Source organism: Sinohyriopsis cumingii, chromosome 19 (genome assembly GCF_028554795.1).
Source record: "Sinohyriopsis cumingii isolate HCF-2022 chromosome 19, ASM2855479v2, whole genome shotgun sequence".
Taxonomy (NCBI): Eukaryota; Metazoa; Mollusca; class Bivalvia; order Unionida; family Unionidae; genus Sinohyriopsis; species Sinohyriopsis cumingii.
Window position 1 is genome coordinate 7,496,892 of NC_142979.1, and position 22,755 is coordinate 7,519,646.

Sequence of the window (22,755 nt, forward strand, 5' to 3'; positions counted from 1 at the left end):
AGGAATCTTTGTCTTCAGTCACACTGCAGTAGTTGCAGTATCTGCTCCTAGATATTTTAACAGGGTGATGGAAGTAGTTGCAGCCTATCAGAGAGTTCTGGAGATTCCCATCCTGCAGTATTGCTGTCCCTCCTTGGGACCTTTAATTCTCTGGCAGACATGACTTCCCTGGCTTGACTGTACATGTGCCATCTCCAGTTTCTTCCTCTGGTATTCTGGAGACTGCACAAAGATCCTTTCCACCAAGTCCCCTCATCCCCAGGCTGAACAGTCTCCATTATAGACTGGTGGACAGACTTTTCCATGAGGGACTTCCACCAAGTCCTGAGGCTGAACAGAGTCTCCATTATAGACTGGTGGACAGACCTTTCCATGTCCTTGCCTCTCCTGGACAAGCTGGCTGCTAGAATATTTTAATAGCCCAAAATATGTTGAATGTTGAAATGTCCAGCAAAGAAGCATGCAGAGAGAAAGAATTCACAAAATAACTTTGTATTTGTTGTCACAACCCTGCAGGGCTAAAAGTACTGACTTCATTTCGAAATTGTTTTATGTTAAGGGTAGCTTTTCCCTAAAATTACAAGCCCTGCAGAACTACCTCAAGTGAGTGTGCCAACCTAAATATGATGTGTCCATATACAGATCACAGTGGGATTCAGGGGTGTACATTGGGACTCCAGCCAGAAATTGGACCTGATTGAGCCACCAGCCCAAGAGGTGATGAAATTCTGATCCAGAGGAATCCGAGCAAACAGAAGATCCATGTGCATTCTCCAGTTCACTAGAGGGAGTCGCTGCTGGAGAAGGCCTAAGTACAGCCTTCCCAAGGGAGTCATGTCTGCCATAGATTTAAATGTCCCCAGGATAGCTATCCAAGATATAACAGATGCTGTTGGCAGGCTTGCACAGTAGCCTACTCAAGCTTTTATCTGCTTGGTCAAGCTTTGCCAAGAGGTCTGGTGGCTACATCCCTCCCAAACTATCACCAAATCAGTCTAAAGTCAGCACAGCCTTTCTGTGGGTGTAGAATATTGCTTTAGCGGGATTCACCTTGTTATTTTACTCATAATAACAAAATCATTTGATATGTCTTTTTTTCCAGGAAATGTTGTCATGGCTTATGTGACCGTCAGTTGCTTTGATCACTAGTATAAGTGTGCTTTACCCTCATACAGGAAATAATCTGCATTCCCTTGTGTATGACCATGGTAGATTTAGGATGTTCAGAATTGCCTCCTACTAATGCCTATTCTCCCAGTGTTCAGCTGTTCTGAGAAATTATTCTCCTTTTACCCAGTGTTAAGCTGTTCTGAGAAATTATTCTCCTTTTACACCGAGTTGAGCTGTTCTGAGAAATTGTTCTCCTTTTACACGGATTTGAGCTGTTCTGAGAAATTATTTTCCCTTTTACCCAGTGTTGAGCTGTTCAGAGAAATTATTCTTCCTTTTACCCATGGAGATTACTCCCACATCCTACACCTCCATACAAATACAAGTATCCTTTCTGAGGTGTTGTTTAAGCTTAAACTGAGTAAACAACTGTATCTAGGGTTCCCACGCTACCAGGAAATCGGGAAAAAGTCTAGAGAAATGATAATTTTTTTCCCAACTGTGAAAAGTCCTTGAAGTTTACAAATATTGACGAAAGTCAGGAAAAACCCAGAAATTTCTCTCCACAACTTGATGCCCAAAACAATTATGTAAATGAGTCATAACTGATCGTGAGTTACATTTATCGAGTTCTAGCCAGAATATTAGGAGCTTGCAGTATGGATCATTTGGGTGCTTGCCATAAATATATTTGTTGAGACAATCGAAACGCTCAGTGGATTAGATTCATCTAGTGGACTTTTTGTTTTACAGCTCAATATCCATATTTTTGTTATGGAAGGTATGAAAACCAGTCTAGCATCACAAGAGGCCAACATGGTGGCGTTAAATTTAGCCGCTTTTCAGATGGCTAGCAAATTTAAATGTTAAATCGATTTATACCTGCATGAAATGGATATGAAAATTATTTATTTTCTCAGAAATTGCGAGTATTAAAATCATTATGTATTTAGTCTGCTGAACGATGATAAAACTAATGCATTAATGAAATTTGAGCTGGTATTAGCGATTTCGATTGTTAGTCACACAAGAACACACAATCTCACAACCATCATTTTAAAAAAATTAATGAAAGTCGTTGAAAGATACAAAAATGAAAGGGCACAAAATTCTCTATATTCCGAGACCAACTTCCGAGTTTTGTTGTATCACGTGACTACCATATTGACATGTGCTCTCTCACGCAGGGAGCATACAAAGCATGGAAAAAGACTACTCTGCTTGATGAATCAGACTGGCCAAGTTTCTTGTAGTTGTTCTCAAAATAAAAATGTTAAGAATTATATGTTCTTTCTGGTTTTTACAAAAGGTATCAGACTTTCATTTAATATAATTGAAATTTTGTGCAACATTGAAAAGGAGTTTGTTGTTATTATCATGTGACTATTGGACTTCCGATGTTGTTGTTTAAGAGTTGTGAAGTCATGTAACTATTAACGCAAATGGCTAGTACCGTTGCAGGTTTCATCACTGCTGAGTTTCATCTAGTCTGTCAGCAGATTAAAGACATATTGATTATAATACTTGCCATTTTTGAGAAAATAAATATTTTTCCTATCGATTTCATGCAGATATAAGTCGATATAGCATAGTTTAAATTTACTAGGCCAGCTGGGAGCTATCTTACGGTGGCGGCAGATTCCAAATTTTTTTATATGTAATTGCTCTGAACCCACACTCCATCCTAAATGTCCACATGTGAAAAATGGGGTTGGGATATTCAGAGGAAACCCGGATTATAAAATGTTGAATCTCTGAGCTGATCTTTGGTATGAAATTATTACACAGTGACTTGTAGCTTGAAGCATTGGTTTCAGGTCTTAAATGGACCGCAGGAGACATGGGTAATTGTCATCCCATTTATTATATATTAAGAAACGATAAGAGCCCATGTATCAAAACAGGTTTGGGGACTGGTTTATTGAACTACAGGAAGACAAATTGATTTTACAGAAAATTCAGCCCTTGTTTATACAACAATATATAATTTTGAAGGTCTTTTGTCAGAATTTAAATCAACCCTTTTGTAATGTCTTTAAATGATGGAATTTTTAACCAAATCATCTTAACTTTAAATTGGTTGAAAAATCTTGTTTGAGATTTTATTGGCACACACAAATTCAGGGTTAAACTTTTTTTTGTTACAAGATAAGATTCTGATACTTTGCATTTTTACCTTGGGTTTTTTCATACTGTGATAGGAAATGTTTACTTTGTATAACATGCACATATATTGCTCTAGAATTCTTTAGAATTAAAGGTTTGAAAGAAAACAAAACAATTTATGCTCATTATGTTGTTTCCACATAACAACATAATGTATGTCAGCAAATTCAAGTTAGAATTTGTATTCTGTATATTAGATCGCTTTAAATGCCAATTTGTAGGAATATAGTCAGATTTGTTTTGTGTAACTCATTTTGTGGTTTTGTACATGATCAGTTCTTTTCTGACATATATGTTTTGGAGAGTCTTGAAAGCGAAACATCTTCAGATTTGAAAATGCACGTTTCATAATCCAAAATGTTCTTTAATTCCATTCAGTAATGGTCATATGTTAACCTTGAAAAATTTAATTTCATCCTGGAAAAGACCTGGAAATTTACATTTATTACAATCAGAGTTATCTTACCTGCAGTTGTATTACCAGCAAACAAATAGAGACTTTTACATTAATAAGAGTTGTCAGTTCTGCTTAAATAATGTCTGAAAAGATCTGGAAAAGAATAATTGTCAAACAGCATACAAAAATCACAAAGTGTTATAAAATTATTTTTGCAAATATATTATTATTTCCATACATTTCAAAAGCATACAGAAAAGATAGTTTACTAGATTTCTGTCTTTACAGTCAGTCATGAAGGACTATTGAGAAAATAAAGGAGATTGTCTGATAACTTCATGTTGAGTTGGTGAAGAAGGGCAAATAATCAGATTTCAAGTTTGAAATGACCAGGATTTTTGAATTTTAAATTTTTTGCTGCCTGAATCAGAATTTTTAAAAAAATTTGAACATTTCTTTCAGATGTGGAGAGATGATACATCATGTCTCGTGACAGAAATAATTTATCAGATTGGATTTTATTTTATTTAAGTTAATGTAATGTAAATAATTTATCAGATTTGGATTTTATTTTATTTAAGTTAATGTAATGTTAATTTTAGTTTTTTTTATGGCATTGGCAGACTAAAACGGCACAGTTATTGTTGAAAGTCTGAGAATGAATTAAATTTTATATACAGTATGATAATCACTCTTTAAATTTTATATACAGTATAATAATCACTCTTTAAATTTTATATACAGTATAATAATCACTCTTTAAATTTTATATACAATATCATAATCACTCTAAATTTTATATTTAGTATCATAATCACTCTTTAAATTTTATATACAGTATAATAATCGCTCTTTAAATTTTATATACAGTATGATAATCACTTTTATATACAGTATGATAATCACTCTTTAAATTTTATATGCAGAATGATAATTACTCTTTAAATTTTATATACAGTATATAGTAATCACTCCTTAAATTTTATATACAGTATGACAATCACTCTTTAAATTTTATATACAGTATGATAATCACTTGTTAAATTTTATATACAGTATAATAATCACTCCTTATATTTTATATACAGTATCGTAATCACTCTTTAAATTTTATATACAGTATGACAATCACTCTTTAAACTTTATATACAGTATATAATAATCACTCTTTAAATTTTATATACAGTATGACAATCACTCTTTAAATTTTATATACAGTATGATAATCACTCTTTAAATTTTATATACAGTATAATAATCACTCCTTATATTTTATATACAGTATCGTAATCACTCTTTAAATTTTATATACAGTATGACAGTCACTCTTTAAATTTTATATACAGTATGATAATCACTCTTTAAATTTTATATACAGTATAATAATCACTCCTTATATTTTATATACAGTATCGTAATCACTCTTTAAATTTTATATACGGTATGACAATACAGTATATAATAATCACTCTTTAAATTTTATATACAGTATATAATAATCACTCTTTAAATTTTATATACAGTATGACAATCACTCTTTAAATTTTATATACAGTATGACAATCACTCTTTAAATTTTATATACAGTATGACAATCACTCTTTAAACTTTATATACAGTATATAATAATCACTCTTTAAATTTTATATACAGTATGACAATCACTCTTTAAATTTTATATACAGTATGATAATCACTCTTTAAATTTTATATACAGTATAATAATCACTCCTTATATTTTATATACAGTATCGTAATCACTCTTTAAATTTTATATACGGTATGACAATACAGTATATAATAATCACTCTTTAAATTTTATATACAGTATATAATAATCACTCTTTAAATTTTATATACAGTATGAAAATCACTCTTTAAATTTTATATACAGTATGATAATCACTCTTTAAACTACTTAGAGCAGCATTGCATATTAGATAACTAAAGTATTAACTTCATGAATTGTCTTATTCAGACTGACTGATACAAGTGATTCATCACAAAAATGTCCCATCAAGAGATCATCAAGCCTTAAAGCTAAGAGAGTGACACCGAAGTCAAAGGACCGCGACAATGAAAGACGTAAGACTTGCATGGCAGTTCTGTCACCCACCTCATCTAATTCTGATCTCAAAACACCAGAGAGTAGCTCAAGGGAGGCAGTTGCAAGCTGTACCATAATGGACTCACCAACAGACTGTATTGTACCAGTCAAGTGTTGTCTAGATTTTGAGTTTGAGAAGGAAATGCCAGAAAAAGGGGAAAACTCCTGTTTAAGTGGAGAGCAGGCAGCCATAAAAGTCTACAAGCTTTTTGGGGAGGAGGTGACTGTACAAGAGGGTTTAGTAAAAAAGCAGAAAATGGGTACGTTTTGTTTCAGTAATCTTAATTTGTTTGTCTTGCCAGACGATAAAGGTATAAATGTATACAGTAACAAAATCAGCAAAAAACAAGAAGAAATGCATATGGGCATGCAGTTTTGCATATTTCTCCATACAAAAGCTATAAATTGCTGGTGAAAGTCAATCTTTTCTAGTTTTTGTCTCAAAGACCTTTCAGTCCAAAGAACTAATTCAACCTGGTATGACCAGTAGCAACCTACCAAGGTCCATCAACAGCCTTGTACGAATGTGTCATTCAACTTTTGCTGGATTTGTGGGAGCAGAATTGTTCACTGTCACATGGCCTGTGCTTTTTCTGTATACCCAGGGCTTTCTCTCTTTCTCTTTCCCATTATACATGTTAGGAGACTGGAGTCTGGGGTGACACCATGATAAGGGGATGTAACTCCCTCCCCTTACTGGTTCTAGTGTATTATGATCATATTACATACTTTAAGAAGCAACCCAGTTTTCAGAAGTAAAATATACTAATTTGTTAGTGCTTGTCTAATTATAATATGGATATGCCATCTAATACATATCCTGAAGAATGCATTTGACAAGGTCCATTATTTTAAATATAGAGTCTCTCTCTCTCTCTCTCTCTCTCTCTTTTTTTTTCTTTCTTTCTTTTGGCAGCATGGGGTCCTAAGTGGCTGAGTAGTCAAAAGCACTCACCGTTACAGATCACTACCACCTCAACTCCATCTGTGTGGGTTCAAGTCTCAGGCACTGCCGTGTGGTTAACTGAGTAAGCTTGCCAGTTGCTTCCCATGGGTCAGTGCTTCTCAATGAGGTTTTCCCAGGTAATGGCCTATCATTTGCTGTAAACCTAACTACAACTGAGGTTTTCCCAGGTAATGGCCTATCATTTGCTGTAAACCTAACTACAACTGAGGTTTTCCCAGGTTATGGCCTATCATTTGCTGTAAACCCAACTACAACAACAATTTGGCATCAGCACCATGAATATTCCTCAAAACAAGTTGTACATCTCATAATGATGGAAGTGTTCATAGAGTAGGACAACTCTAATTTTAAAGCCATTCATAAGCTAAATCACTTTGGGTCATGCAACATTCACTCAGAAGTGTACAGTAAGTACTACCAATCTGACATGTCATTCACTCAGAGTACAACTTTGCAGTTGTTGATTCATAAAGAAATTGTTTGATGCTTCTTGTTGTTATTGTAGGGTTTAATGCCATTTTCAGCACAAGATAGGCTATACATGGCGGCCAATGTAACTGGTGGAGGAAGAACCCTGGAAAATCCCAGGAAGAACCACCAGCCCACAAGAAGCTACTGGCAGGCTTTCTCACATACCCATGTTAGCCAAGCCTGAGACTCGTACCCATGCAGACAGAGGTGAGATGGCAGTGATCTGGAACAGTGAGCACTTTAGACCACGCGGTTACTTGGGATCCCCCTTTGATGCTTGTAATGTTGCTAGTACATGAAAATTGTCTGATGAGTCAAACACCCTGTTATTCTATTTAAATGTTACTAATTTCCATGTCCTGAAATTTTAAATACATAGCCATCAACATTTTGAGAATATTTAAAATAATAAATAGTCCAGTCATACTGCAAACAACAAAGATCCTGATCTGCCATAGCATGATGCACCTGCAGATCAGGGTCTATGTTGTTTGTTCTACTGATTACTTCTACAAAACTGCACAGATCCAGATCTGCTGGCTCAATATGTAAGGACATATCGGGGTCTGTCAGTTTGCAGTTGGAATTGTCTTATAAGTGAGTGTATATGGTATGATTGGGACCAATATTTTTTTTTTTTAAATCTACTTACTTGAAAAGAGTCTCTCCCAGCATTACCAAGATGAGTACCCTTTCCTTGGAAATGTAAGTAAGTATTAGTGTGTAACATAGTCTTATGTGATATGCACAAACAGTATATTTTATATGGTACCAACATATAAATTTTATTTGGTATCCACATATAGTATATTTTATATTGTACACACAAACAGTATATTTTATATGGTACTGACATACTGTATACTTTATATGGTACCAACATATATTTTATTTGGTATCCTCATGTAGTATATTTTATATGCTACCACCACATACTGTATATTTTATATGGTACCCACATACTGTATATTTTATATGGTACCCACATACTGTATATTTATATGGTACCCACATACTGTATATTTTATACGGTACCTACATACTGTATATTTATATTGTACCCACATACTGTATATTTTATATGGTACCTACATACTGTATATTTTATATGGTACCCACATACTGTATATTTATATGGTATCCGACATACTGTTTATTTTATACACTACCACATTCTGTATATTTTATATGGTCCCACATCCTATATATTTATGTGGTGCCCCACATATTGTATATTTTATACAGTACCCAGATACTGTATATTTTATATTGTACCCATATACTGTATATTTATATGGTACCCACATATACTGTATATTTTATACAGTACCCACATACTGTTTATTTTATATGGTAACCCACATACTGTATATTGTATATGGTACACTCATATACTGTATACTTTATACAGTACCCACATATGTTTTATTTTATATGGTACCCACATACTGCATATATATATATATATATATATATATATATATATATATATATATATATATATATATATATATATATATATATATGTTACCCCAACATTCTGTATATTTTATACAGTCCCACATACTGTACATTTATGTGGCACCCACATATTGTATTTTTTATACAGTACCCACATACTGTATATTTTATACAGTACCCACATACTGTATACTATATATGGTACTTACATTAGACCTTCCAACATGTTCATTATGTCATAAGTTTTAAAGTATTGTGTTTACAGGGCTGCAGAGCAAACTACTTCAAAATACCACTGGTTCAGTCGCACAATAGTAAGTTTGTCTCTGACATTCTTGAAGACAATAACAATTCCATTTAGCATGAATACTACTTTGAGAGACCTATCTCTTCAGCTGTTTCCTAAATGTTCAATACAACAGTCATATCCAAATATTCCTTTCCTGACCTGTCTTGGTATATAACTGTTATCTTCTACTCTGAAAATCAGCTGGTATATATGTGACCTGATAACGGATTCTTGAGAGGAACGACTGAAAAATTGGAACCCTGATAAAGTTAGCCATGCTGCACATGATTCTGGGATTTTTCCTTATGTTATATTTATAGCTTAATTGACACTAAGATGGAAAATTTACAGTGTAGTCCAAGGCCATTAGTCTCAAAATGTACAGTGTAGTCCAAGGCCATTAGTCTCAAAATAAACAATGTAGTCCAAGGCCATTAGTCTCTAACTGTACAGTGTAGTCCAAGGCCATTAGTCTCAAACTGTACAGTGTAGTCCAAGGCCATTAGTCTCAAAATAAACAATGTAGTCCAAGGCCATTAGTCTCAAAATGTACAGTGTAGTCCAAGGCCATTAGTCTCAAAATAAACAGTGTAGTCCAAGGCCATTAGTCTCAAAATGTACAGTGTAGTCCAAGGCCATTAGTCTCAAACTGCATAGTGTAGACCAAAGCCAGTATTCTCAAAATGTACAGTAACGTAATCCAAGTCCAGTATTTTCAAGCTGTTCAGTGTAGTCCAAGTCCAGTATTCTCAAACTGTACAGTGTAGACCAAGGCCATTATTCTCAGAACATTTTGAGGAAACACCTCAAGCCAAGGCCAGTTTGTTTTAACCATTTAATTAGGGTAAAGTTAAAATTATAGCACATGACCTCTTCTTAGCTTTGGTTTCTCTACACACATGTGAAATTTCAATAATGTAGACTTACTCAAAGTACAATACAGGATTTTAATGTTTATGCCTGAAGTTGAGTTTCATGCTTAGAAAGCTGTCTAAAGGCTTTGTGATGTCCTTGTGAAATAAAGGTCTGATAAACTAAAATTTGAGTTTTCGTTATGATGCCCGAATAAGGCTTTCTTAGAGTTTGGAAAATTGATTTGAGGCGATAATGATAGGAGGCAACAGAATGCCTCATGCTTTGCATATACACAGATAGTTAAATTGTGACACACCGCTTGTATAGATAACTGTTTACATCTTGAATTAGATCCTTTTTTAGCTTAAAATATAAGTTCAGCTTGAATGATCAAGGAAAATATGGCTAGGTAAGTTTTAAGAAAAGGAGAAATGCCTCTGTCGATTTTCTTGTGCAAAGTTTGACTGTAGCATGCTACATATATTTGATTTGATTTGATTGTTTTTGGGTTTTGGAATATTTTTATTTTATTTACATGTAATATAATGTAATTTTGTTTACTAGGAATTTGAAATTTTACAAAAAATTCAGTTTGACCTGAGTTTTAACTTGGATACCTAATAATAGAAACACTTGTTTCAATTTTTGACATAGTTCGTGGCCTTGATTGAGGGTCATGTAAACAACTTTTTTCTAGCAGTAAAATGATTGGTTCTTATCAATGACATACAGGAGCTATGTAACTCTTACATGTAAACATGATCACGTCATCCTCTATTTCGCAATTAGGCATTTCCGAAATTGCAAAATACTTAGTGTTAATAGTGATGTTTAGAGAGAGAGATCTCAGAGTCCAGGGCTTTTAAACACTTGATGTCAAATTGTTTTCTTCTGTTATGAACTTTTGACTTTTTGAGTTATTAGTTAATTTTCTCCAAATTATTTGGATTCTTAAAGATTAATTAGTTTCTCTGGAAATATTATTGTATTCATACAGAATTCTTGAACAAGGACATTTATTGAAAATTTTGTTTGGATTTCCAAGACCGGAGGATAAATTATTGTGTTTTTGCAAGGAACTGTAGATGTCCACACAGAACAGGCTACAGCATACATCATCGCCTTCCATCATGGATTCTTTGTTGGGATTAAAACTTGGAATCATTAGAACATTTCAATATTAGGACTGCAGAACCTTTATTTGTGGATTAGTCTTGTATTAATTTTGGATTTGATTCTGGAAACCATAAGTTCTCATATTTTTTAAAAAATTTTACAGTATTTTTGCAGGGAAATAAATTTTTTGTTACATTTTCCAAAACTTGTTGTTTTCACTCTTTCTTGTGTTACTGTTTATTCGAGCCTAAACACGTAACATAAGAAGCACCTTCTGTTGGTAATGGTGAAGCAATAGAAAATGGCTGAGATCTAAAGGAACCATGTAAGGGTCTGGTTGACCAAGACTACTGGTAACTTTAGTAATGACCCAACTGCCCCCTGGTGGCATGGTTAAGACCTTGATCTTCCAATGCATTATGAACAAGTATAATCTTAAAATAAATCAAAAATTTTTGTGTGGATAATGCCTACGTTTATTATCATGTTTTTTTTTTTTCACCTGCAAAATCAAAGTAGATATCATTGTTAGTGGTTGCAGACTCACAGTTACATTTAGCATTAATTATTTTGACATTGCATTCTGATAGTTTTCTTACTGTCACCCAAAGCCTTTTTTTCAAAAGTAGGTTGCCACATTTTGAGGAGCTCTTTACTCCCTTGAGCATATAGCCTAATCTACTGTATTTACATGTGTATAAACATACCCAGTTCACTGGAATGTCCTTGGTCACTACAACCTGCTAGAAACATAAATTCACTGGAATGTCCTTGGTCACTACAACATGCTAGAAACATACCCAATTCACTGGAATGTCCTTGGTCACTACAGCATGCTAGAAACATACCCAATTCACTGGAATGTCCTTGGTCACTACAACATGCTAGAAACATACCCAATTCACTGGAATTTCCTTGGTCACTACAACATGCTAGAAAAAACCTCATGTAAATTGCAGCTATTTTGAACCTTATGCATTAGTTATTATCTGATAACAACCTCCTTGACATCACTGTGATTCACTTTTACATATTCATATATGCAGTTGTTGGAGGTTATGGAAAATGAATGGGAAGTACAGTAAAATCTGTCTAGAAAGACCACTGCTATGAGCAACCACCTGTCTTGAGAGATCCTTTTCTCAAAGCTGAAATTTATTGAATATATAGTGTTAGGAAGTGTTATGAGAGACCCTTTACATTGAGAGACCATGACATTCTGGCAGAAGGGGGCGGTCTTTTAAAACCAGATTCTGCTGTATTGCCATGATTAATTGTGATGTCTCTTTCTCTGAGATGAAGTTTATTTGACTGGCATAAGGAAGTGAAAATGATGATCCATATGATACCAAACAAGAGATCAATGTTGTGAGTTTGTGCTTCAGAATGTGATTTTGTTGTCATCCAGTCACATTTTAAACATTAACATATGATCGGCTGAAAATTTAAAACTTCGTCTCAAACTTGAACCAAATGTTTTATAATCTCCAGGTGAGATATGAAGTCTTATTTTACACTAACAAAACAGGGTCTACATTGTTTGTCTGAATATCTTAAGTAGAACCACGAATTTAGACCCAGACCTACTTGTGCAATATGTAATGGCAGGTCTGGCCTTGACGCTAACCTACTTGTGCATTATGTAATGGCAGGTCTGGCCTTGACCCTAACCTACTTGTGCAATGAGTAATGGCAGGTCTGGCCTTGACCCTAACCTACTGTGCAATTTGTAATGGCAGGTCTGGCCTTGACCCTAACCTACTTGTGCATAATGTAATGGCCGGTCTGGCCTTGACCCTAACCTACTTGTGCATTATGTAATGGCAGGTCTGGCCTTGACCCTAATCTACTTGTGCAATGTGTAATGGCAGGTCTGGCCTTGAAATCTTAAAACTCAGAGGAGCTTGAGTTTGAGAAGTTTCACACTAAACCAATGAAAAGTTGCACTTGAAAAGTAATTTGTGATTGGCTGAAACAAATTCTCAAGCACAAATTCAACCGATTAAAAGTGTCACTTCAAAAGTGAAGTTATTTTGATTGGCTATACAAATCTCAAGCAGAAACTGGAACTTGGATGTTTTATGATGATTTCAGAGCCATGGCCTATGCTGTTGGCATTTGGACGAGTGTAAAAAATGAGCCAATATGGTAAAGGGAAAAATTAAATGAATATTCATCACAATATAATTTTAATCTTTTCAGATATTGAGGCCATGGAAAGAGATATTGGAAAAAGAGCACAAACTAAGACAAATCAAGCAGATGTACCAAATTTACCTTCACCCACAAAGAGTGCCTTACTTACACACGCTTTGCCTCAGACAACTTGTTCAGAATCTATAACCCAAGCAAATGCTGTTATTCCAAAGACTTCATTTTCAGCACAAACAGAGGCAAATTCCTCAACAAAAACAGTTCAAACTTCAGATAAAAACATTGTTTTAAACCAGGATCAAGGCATTTCCACTGACCTAATTCTTTCACAGATGTCATTACAAAATAAATGTAACTTTGAAAGTTCAGCAGATATGAGTAAATCATTTGCAGAGCTCAAACAGGGTTTTGATAGTAAATGCTCCACAATTTCAACAGGGTCCGAAGGAAGTTCTCTGAAAAAATCTCAACCAGGAGTGAAAAAATCCCCGAAGCCAGAGAGCCGTTTTGATGAGGAAACTTTAGAGTTAATTCGTGAAATAGGATCAGCATTACTTAATAGCCCATCAAAAGCTGAGACGGAAGAAGAAACAGATATTTCCAAGGAAGGGAGTCTTGTGAAGCACCTGGTAAAAAATATTGAGAGGAAAACCAGGGCAATGAAGAAAAGACCATCAAAAGAAATTATTATTGTTGATAGGGATGCTCCTCAGAAGAGGAAACTCTTTAATGAGGAATCAAAGTCAAAGGAGATTTCTGTTGTTGTTGAATCTTCAGACATCTTTCCTAAATACTCTTGTCCAGCAGGGGTGCTTCCAAAAAGTGCTAAATCATCATATAATGTCACCCCAGCAACTGTAAAAACTGGTTTGCAAGGTTCTGAATCAAAAATCATTCCAGATGTCAGTGCAGATGTGCATCAGTCACATGAGAATCCCCCCAAAATTCAACAACAGTATTCAGGTATGAAACTGAATCAAGTGCCAGCAGAAAGTACGATAGTGACTACAAAAGAGGAATGCAAGACAACAAGTACATGGAGAGATAAAACACCAGTTACTGATGACACTGAGTCATGTTCGGTAAAAAATTTGGTTGGAAAGTTTGAAAGTCCCGATTCACATTCAAAAATGGCCCTAGAGTCAGCAGCCAGTGTGTCTGGCTTTGAAATCCAATCAGATAAACCAGTGCAGATCATTCACAAATCTGTGTCAGGTGACTTACAATTAAAAGTAATGGAAAGTGAAAAAACATCAGATTTTTCACCGAGTTCCTCATCAGAAGCAGTGACATTGAGAGAAAAACTAGTTAAATTTGCAAGAACTCGACCAAAATCTGCTGATCATTTTAGGGCCATGCGATTAGAAGAGAGAAACAGAGGTCCTTTACAACAGTCCAAAACTCTGCCAGAGTCAAAAGAGGCATCGACATTAACTTGGCAGGGGAGAAAGGTTCGAAAATTGTATGGAAAAAGTCACCCTCTGTCAAAACTAGAACAGGGTCATGGGTCTATTCGAAAATCCCCATTTTATAGCACAATGTAACTGTTATCTCATATTACCTCATATTTGTATGAAAGTTATGTGTTTTCTATGTTCATTTGTAACAAGTGTCTTTTATATGCTTATAACTATGATACTGAGTTCATTTAACAGCATTCATCTCATTATTGTGTATATTATTTTTGTCATTTTTAACCCGCCGCCATGTCTTTGGAGGGAAAATAGAGTGTTACCCATAGTCATCTGCCACATCGAGTCATGTGGACAAAAAACAGATTTTATAAAGACTTTACATTAAGAAAATAATTAAAAGTTTATTTTCTCTGTCTTCCAGCAACATTTTATGGATTTATGGCCCTGTTTGAGTTTGAACTTTGCCATTCATTTGTGTCATATTGGCAGAGGCATCTGTACTTTATGGGCACATTTCTTGTTAAAGAAAAAAAATCAGGCATTCATGTTTTATAGGTAAATGTTAACACCAAAAATTATTTATTTAACATCTCTTGACAATATATACCATGTACTTCTGATTCGGATTTTTGCCAGACACTCCTGATGTCATAGAATTTAGCCACACAACACACAATCCCGATGACATAGAATTTAGCTACACACCACACAATCCCGATGACAAAGAATTTAGCTACACACCACACAATCCCAATGACATAGAATTTAGTCACACACCACACAATCCCAATGACTTAGATTATAGATGTACACCACACAATCCTGATGACATAGATTTTAGCCACACACCACTCAATCCGTATGACAGATTTTAGCCACACACCACACAATCCCAATGACTTAGATTATAGTTGTACACCACACAATCCCAATGACTTAGATTATAGTTGTACACCACACACTCCCAACGACTTAGATTATAGTTGTACACCACACACTCCCAATGACTTAGATTATAGTTGTACACCACACACTCCCAATGACTTAGATTATAGTTGTACACCACACACTCCCAATGACTTAGATTATAGTTGTACACCACACACTCCCAATGACTTAGATTATAGTTGTACACCACACAATCCGAGTGACTTAGATTATAGTTGTACACCACACACTCCCAATGACTTAGATTATAGTTGTACACCACACACTCCCAGTGACTTAGATTATAGTTGTACACCACATAATCCCAATGACTTAGATTATAGTTGAATCCCAATGACTTAGATTATAGTTGTACACCACACAATCCCAATGACTTAGATTATAGTTGTACACCACACAATTCCAATGACTTAGATTATAGTTGTACACCACACACTCCCAATGACTTAGATTATAGTTGTACACCACACAATCCCAATGACTTAGATTATAGTTGTACACCACACAATCCCAATGACTTAGATTATAGTTGTACACCACACACTCCCAATGACTAAGATTATAGTTGTACACCACACAATCCCAGTGACTTAGATTATAGTTGTACACCACAATCCCAATGACTTAGATTATAGTTGTACACCACACAATCCCAGTGACTTAGATTATAGTTGTACACCACACACTCCCAATGACTTAGATTATAGTTGTACACCACACAATCCCAATGACTTAGATTATAGTTGTACACCACACAATCCCAATGACTTAGATTATAGTTGTACACCACACAATTCCAGTGACTTAGATTATAGTTGAATCCTAATGACTAAGATTATAGTTGTACACCATACAATCCCAATGATTTAGATTATAGTTGTACACCACACACTCCAGACTGCCCACCCTTTCATGTGCTGTAACTAATAGTTGTATCCCCAGCAAATAAGGTCGAAGGAGGTATTCTAGAGTCAACTTATCCCTCAATCAATCACACATTTATCTACTTACTTTAATATCTCCTGAATTCTTTAAGATAACTTCATGAAACTTTTTTTGTATTATAACTAAACATTGTGTCCTTTAAAATAATGTGGTCTGCTGGGTCAGCTTTTTAAGTTGTTGTTGTTGTTGTGGGGTTTAACGCCATTTTTCAGCACACGATAGGCTATACATGGCGGCCAGTATTAATGGTGGAGGAAGAACCCGGGAAAACACCGGAAAGAACCACCGACCCACGAGAAGCTACTGGCAAGCTTTCTCACATACCCACATTGGCTGAATAGCTTTTTAAGAATTGTTCCCTTATAACAAATTGTGTCTGTCCATGAATACGGTCGCACGGCTAATATCGCCAGAACTGTTAGAAATATCTTTATGCAGCTTTGTATGACAAGGATGTTTGTTCTATACGAGATTCCATTTAATTTCAGATTAGTTATGTTAGAGTTCATTCATTGAAACTTGTGTTTACACGACATTTTGCAGGGGGTATTTTGTAAGCGCTCACTTACTGGTAGATCTAGTTGAACACATAACCATGAAAGTACAAAGCAAGTCCATTAAAAATTGCACATGGCCCAATGAAACGATCATTTGTTAGCTCATCTTACTGAAAAGCCAAATGAAATTATTGTATAACCTTTCATGTGTCAGTTTTCTGTCAACAGGTGCTTGTTACCAATAATGAGGCCATATTTTTTATCTGACTTTTATGCATCTTTTTTATATCTCTGTATCATCAAGGCGTTGAATAAGTTGAGTATTGAACGAGATCTGCACACAGTCTTGCATCAGATTAACTGAACGTATAACAACTTTGGAAACCGTATCTCTGCTCTGACTTTGATAGAAACGGGTATATGAAATTTATCTCATCAAGATCTTGAATGAGTTTAATAATGAGCAAGGCACATGGATATTAATGAGGCGATCTTCCATGTGTTTTGTTGGGATTATTACCACTCTGGAGGGCATATTTCAGATAAGATTTTTATCAGACTTGAAATATTGGCTTAAATCAGCAAACAAGATCGAGTTGGATCCATGCATATTAATGAAGTGATCTTGCATTGGAATTGCTGGTCTTGTCAACATTGGGGACTCTATTTATGATCAGAGATTGGTCAGAAATGTTTTTACAGTGTCTTATACCATCAAGATGTTGGATGAGTTTGATCATGGAGAGGATTTACACATATTTTCGTGGTAATCTTTTGTCAGATTGGCTGAAGTAGTTACCACGCTGGGCACTGAGCTTAGATTGAATTTGGCTCAAACTTGGTAAAGAAGCTTTTATCATCATTGTCTAGGGCAGGTTATATCACAAGTGAGATCTGCCCATATTAATGAGATCATCTTGCATTTGATTGGCTGTGCAAAATTAATCTGGTGATCTTGAATTTGATTGGCTACCCATATTAGAGATGATCTTACATTTGATTGGCTGCCCATATTAATGAGGTGATCTTGCATTTGATTGGCTGAGTTTGTTATTTCTCTTGATGCTTTATTTCTCATCCAATTTCAGTACAACTTGGTTATCTATGTAGTATATTTTAATTTTATCAAACAATAGTAAAATAAATATTGAAAGGTAGTTTACGGTGAGACTGTTTTCTTACAGCACTTCATAAGTGAAATGGTCAGTTGTTAAGTTACACTATCCATTAAGTTACACAATCCAGGTGCCAGATATCAAGTCAACATGGTCCACTTGCTTATATATAAATTAGGACGGTCCATTTAAATGATGCAAATCATTGATAAATACATTGTAACTTGTTGTCCATAGTGTTAACAACTCTTCGAAATCACTAGGTTAGGCATGTACATGTTTCTGTAACCTTCAAGCCAGATTAATTGCATTTGTTGCAAGATCTTTTTTTATTTTGATCCTTTTTAGGTCAGAGTGTTGTTACATTGATAAAATAACCAAATTAATATTTGTCCATCAATCTGTCTGTCCATCTGCTGACTGTTTTCCATTTGCCAGCCAAGAAGAACAAACATTCCAGAAATGTTCATGTATATTTTATGTCACAAAATTATTTCATGTGTTTATTCTTTTCTTTTCAGTTTGAATGTTACTTTTCACCAGCCAAGGTGGTCTTAAACCTAAAATTTGTATCAGTATTTGTTTCTTGACTTGCATTTAACAGATAAATATTGAAGTAGCATTATTTTTCAAAACCTCATATTAGTTCAAAGATTTTGTCCCATTTTCTTTTCCGTTGATCTAGAGTTATGTTTAGTCAGCGCTTGTTTTTGCTTTTTTCTTGTTTAATTTTTATTTGAATAAGTCATTCCATTCTGTTTGCTGTTTTTTTTCTCAGTGTGACCTTAGCTTGTACTGGATATTTTGTTTTATCATAATCTTTGTTTTATTCATCCCACAACGTTATACTTTTGTTGTAGTTTTACACTAGCATGTAATTGCAGAGATAGGGACATATAGTCGTCATAATTTTTGTACAAGAGCTTGCTTTGTTGCATTTGCAGGCAAATGTGGTCATTGCAAGTTATACCAAAGCACTGCTGCAGATTTTCAATCAGATTTGCAAAATAATTTATTTCTGTGATATAATTAGATAATCTATGATCATGCAGCATCCTCAGTGTTGCATTTGCTACAGGTGTATTGGTAAGGAGCTGCTGCTGATAAAATCCATTCGAAACACAAACTCCTGTTGTACTTAAGTTAATGGGTCTTTGTTCAACATTTTATTTAAATGTATGAATATCTTGACATGTTGTTGGAAATCCGATGTACTGGAATGTTATGTTACCGCATTATCGCGTTTCATGTTTTGTATCATCCTATTAGTTTGCAAGGGTTTGTCTTCATTTTGCTTGAGATGCATATTTTGATAATTAAGAACACAAAAATCAGAAAAAATTTAACATTTTGAAGTCAGAATTCTAAATTTTTAAATTTGTATCACTTGAAAGTCTTGCCATTATTGGACAAGAGGCCCTGGGTGGCTGAGTGGCCTAAATCATTTGCCTTTAGCGATTACTGTCATCTCACCGGTCAGGTGGGGGTTTGAGTCTCAGGCTTAACCAATGTGGGCATGTGAGAAAGCTTGCCAGTAGCTTTTCATGAGTCAGTGGTTCTTTCCAGTGATTTTCTTGGCATTTATACCCAATTCCACAGTCAAAAGTCAGTTGGCTGAGCTTGTAACCTTTGTGGAGGCCATATTTCTGCTTCGACTTGAATACAAAGTTTATTCTCAAGATCTCAGATTATTCTGCTGATGAGATGTATAAATAACAGTCTGTAAAAGTTTCCACTGAATTTGCAAATTACCAAGCCCTACCAAGATGTAACTCTGTCAAATTACCAAGCTCTACCCAGATGTAACTGTCAAATTACCAAGTCCTACCCAGATGTAACTGTCTGTCGTACATTGAAAGTTTCAGTCTACAGTGACTAATTTCACTGTGCATGGAGTGTAACTCGTTATGTAATTGCATACGTAGTGTTGCATTTTTCTGTCTTTCAGAAAGCCTGTTTGGAAGGGGCATTATTAATTACAATATGAAGCATGATAATTCAACTGTTAAATGCACAGTTTTCCATTAAATTTTTACTAGAAATCCAAACTTTTTGAATACCTACCTGCATGATAAGTTACAATTCAGTATGACAACCTTGATGAAAAACCTTTGATATTAAAGAAATATAATAATGAGCAGGTGTGAATACCATATCTAGGATTTGCCAGTTCAGTTGGAATTCAAAATGTCCATATATTGGATCATTTTCTCTGCATTGCCTTGAATATATAATTATGAGGAAGTGTATAAGAAAAGATAATTTTTGAATGCCCATTCAGCCTGCATTCTAACATAAGAAGTTGGCTGCCAGGTTCTTGTAGTATACAGAATAAAATATAACTCTGAGGGTGATTTTAATTTTCAATTAATTGTATTATGTAAAAGTAGCAACAAAGGCTAAGGCAAACACAGCATACTGGAATTTGTTGAATCATAAACAAGCTTCATGTCCTCATGAATGTTACATTAGCTGTACCCTATCTGAATACACTGACCTCTTTTCTCCTAAAGATGGACCGTATCACAAGGCTTTGAATGCTGTATACATGGCTGAAATGTCACTGCTAAACAAGGTATGGCTACTTTACAAAGCTACCGAGGATGTATACTAACATTCAGACAAGACCCCATCTGTCAAGTATAAAGGCATCCCATCTATCAGCTATGAAGGTATCCAATCTGTCTGTATGAATGTACCCCATCTGTCAAGTATGAATTTACCCCATCTGTCTAGTATGAAGGCATGCCATCTGTCATGTAGGAAGGCATGCCACTGTCAGTTGTGAAGGCACCTTATCTGTCAAGTGTGAATGTACCCCATCAGTAAAGAGCGAAGGCATGCTTTCTGGTAAGTGTGAAAGCACACCATCTGTAAAGGATGAAGGCACAATCTGTAAAGGGTGAAGTTACACCATCTGTAAAAGGTGACTGCATGCCTTCTGTTAAGGGTGAAGGCACACCATTTGTCAAGTGTGAAAGCACCCCATCTGTGAAGGCACACCATCTGTCAAATCTGAAGGCATATGATCTGTCAAGTGTCAAGTATGATTCTTTAAATGTAGGCAGTGTGCCTGGTTTGTATCTCTTACCTTGGTGGAAAGGATTTACATTTGGCTTAATTGTGCTTGGAAGTATGTACCAGTTTTACTCATAAAAAGCAACATTAAAAAGAGGGTGAGATGCAGGTATTGCTGTCCTAATATTTTTTCTTGCTTATATCACTTAAAACAGAAGAATATCAAAGATAGTTATATTAATTACTTTTGATGATAATTACTTTAATTATTTATTTGATAATTACTTTAATAACTTAATGTAGATTGTACAATTCTGTCAATAACATTTTTCTTCTCTTCTCACATAGAAAGCATTTCAAGCTTATCTGTTGATAATTATTTAACAGTATATATAGATATTAAATTGTCACCAAAATTAATATCAGTACCATATTTTTCATAAGACACCAATCTTTAGCTAATATGTATATTTAAATGAATACTAATGTTATCCAGTGCATGAATGTTTTAAATCTACTAATTTTTGTCTAAATTCCTTCAAGACCCCCCCAAAAAAATTTTTTATACTGTCCCAAAGGTTCAATTTATAATAGAACACAGCTAATTGGAGATAAATATTTCCAGATAATACATGTAATTCCTTTAACTGGTTGTTGCCTATTATTTTCAGATAAACCTGTTTGACTTAGTTCTTTGTCAATAAGGGGCCAAGCCATGAAATTGCAAAGGAATTTTACTCCAAATTTTGTGCTAAACAAATGCATATCTGTTAGTGTTTGCATTGACAATGGTGGCTTATGGGTGCATATTATTTATATTTATATTGCTGTATACATGTATCGACTTGAGGAATTACAATGAGGGCTAGAATTTATCGAACTAGTCTTTCGGCATTTAGCATATGTTAATGAAAATATTTTTTATTTAGGTATATGCTTTTATGCTTTATAAACTGAAATAAAAATGCTCAAAAAATAAAATTTATTTCCTTAATTTATACCCAGTCGTTTTCCTGTCTTTCCAGATGTTATAATTTTTGTACTTTTCATCTTCAGTTACATCAGTCACACAGTGTATCATACTTGCATTATCTTTTGTATATGAAATACATTTGTAGTTCGTTCATATAGCCACATGATTTTATGGTATTGTCCTGTGTCTAGCATGTATTTGTCATCTAGAAAAATTGCTATTCTCAAATGTTGCTTGGACCACATTCAACCAAACTTGGTAGGTAACTGCACATTTAGCACCAAAGGTCTTTCAGATTTGAATAAATGATGATCAGCGATTGATTTTTAAGTTGAAAAATAACCAACGTTAAATTGACCAAATTTGACAGGAACTATCGTGGCATAAGGGCCTTTCAGATTTATACAAAGGGAAGTTGATTTTGAAAATATTTCACTCATTTCAATTAATAGAAAATCCATCAAAGGAAATTTTTTTAGAAGTCATTGAACAGATTTGGACCAAATTTGCCAGCATGCTTCCTGATATGAAGACATGTTGGCCTGCATGCTTACTGATAAGAAGATATATTTGGCAGCATGCTTCTTGATATGAAGTCCTGTTGGCAGCCAGCTTCTTGATATGAAGACATGTTTGGCAGCATGATTCCTGATATGAAGACATGTTGGCAGCATGCTTCCTGATATGAAGACATGTTTGGCAGCCAGCTTCTTGATATGAAGGCTTGTTTGACAGCTTGCTTCTTGACATG

The 22,755-nt window shown here is 34.7% G+C and overlaps 1 protein-coding gene across 3 annotated transcripts in view; it reads left to right on the top strand.

Moving 5' to 3' along the window:
• LOC149775105 (uncharacterized) overlaps window positions 1-22,012 on the top strand; it is a 149,861-nt gene extending 127,849 nt beyond the window's left edge. For 2 of the 3 annotated variants that reach the window (XM_089944049.1, XM_089944050.1), the window contains 2 exons: window positions 5,652-6,040; window positions 13,142-22,012. In XM_089944049.1, the coding sequence (XP_089800175.1) occupies window positions 5,652-6,040; window positions 13,142-14,637 (1,885 nt within the window). In that variant the 3' untranslated portion in view covers window positions 14,638-22,012. Of the gene's footprint in view, window positions 1-5,651; window positions 6,041-8,944; window positions 8,994-13,141 lie in introns of all 3 variants that reach the window. The other variant, XM_089944051.1, reaches the window with a different exon arrangement.
• Window positions 22,013-22,755: the final 743 nt, after the last annotated feature.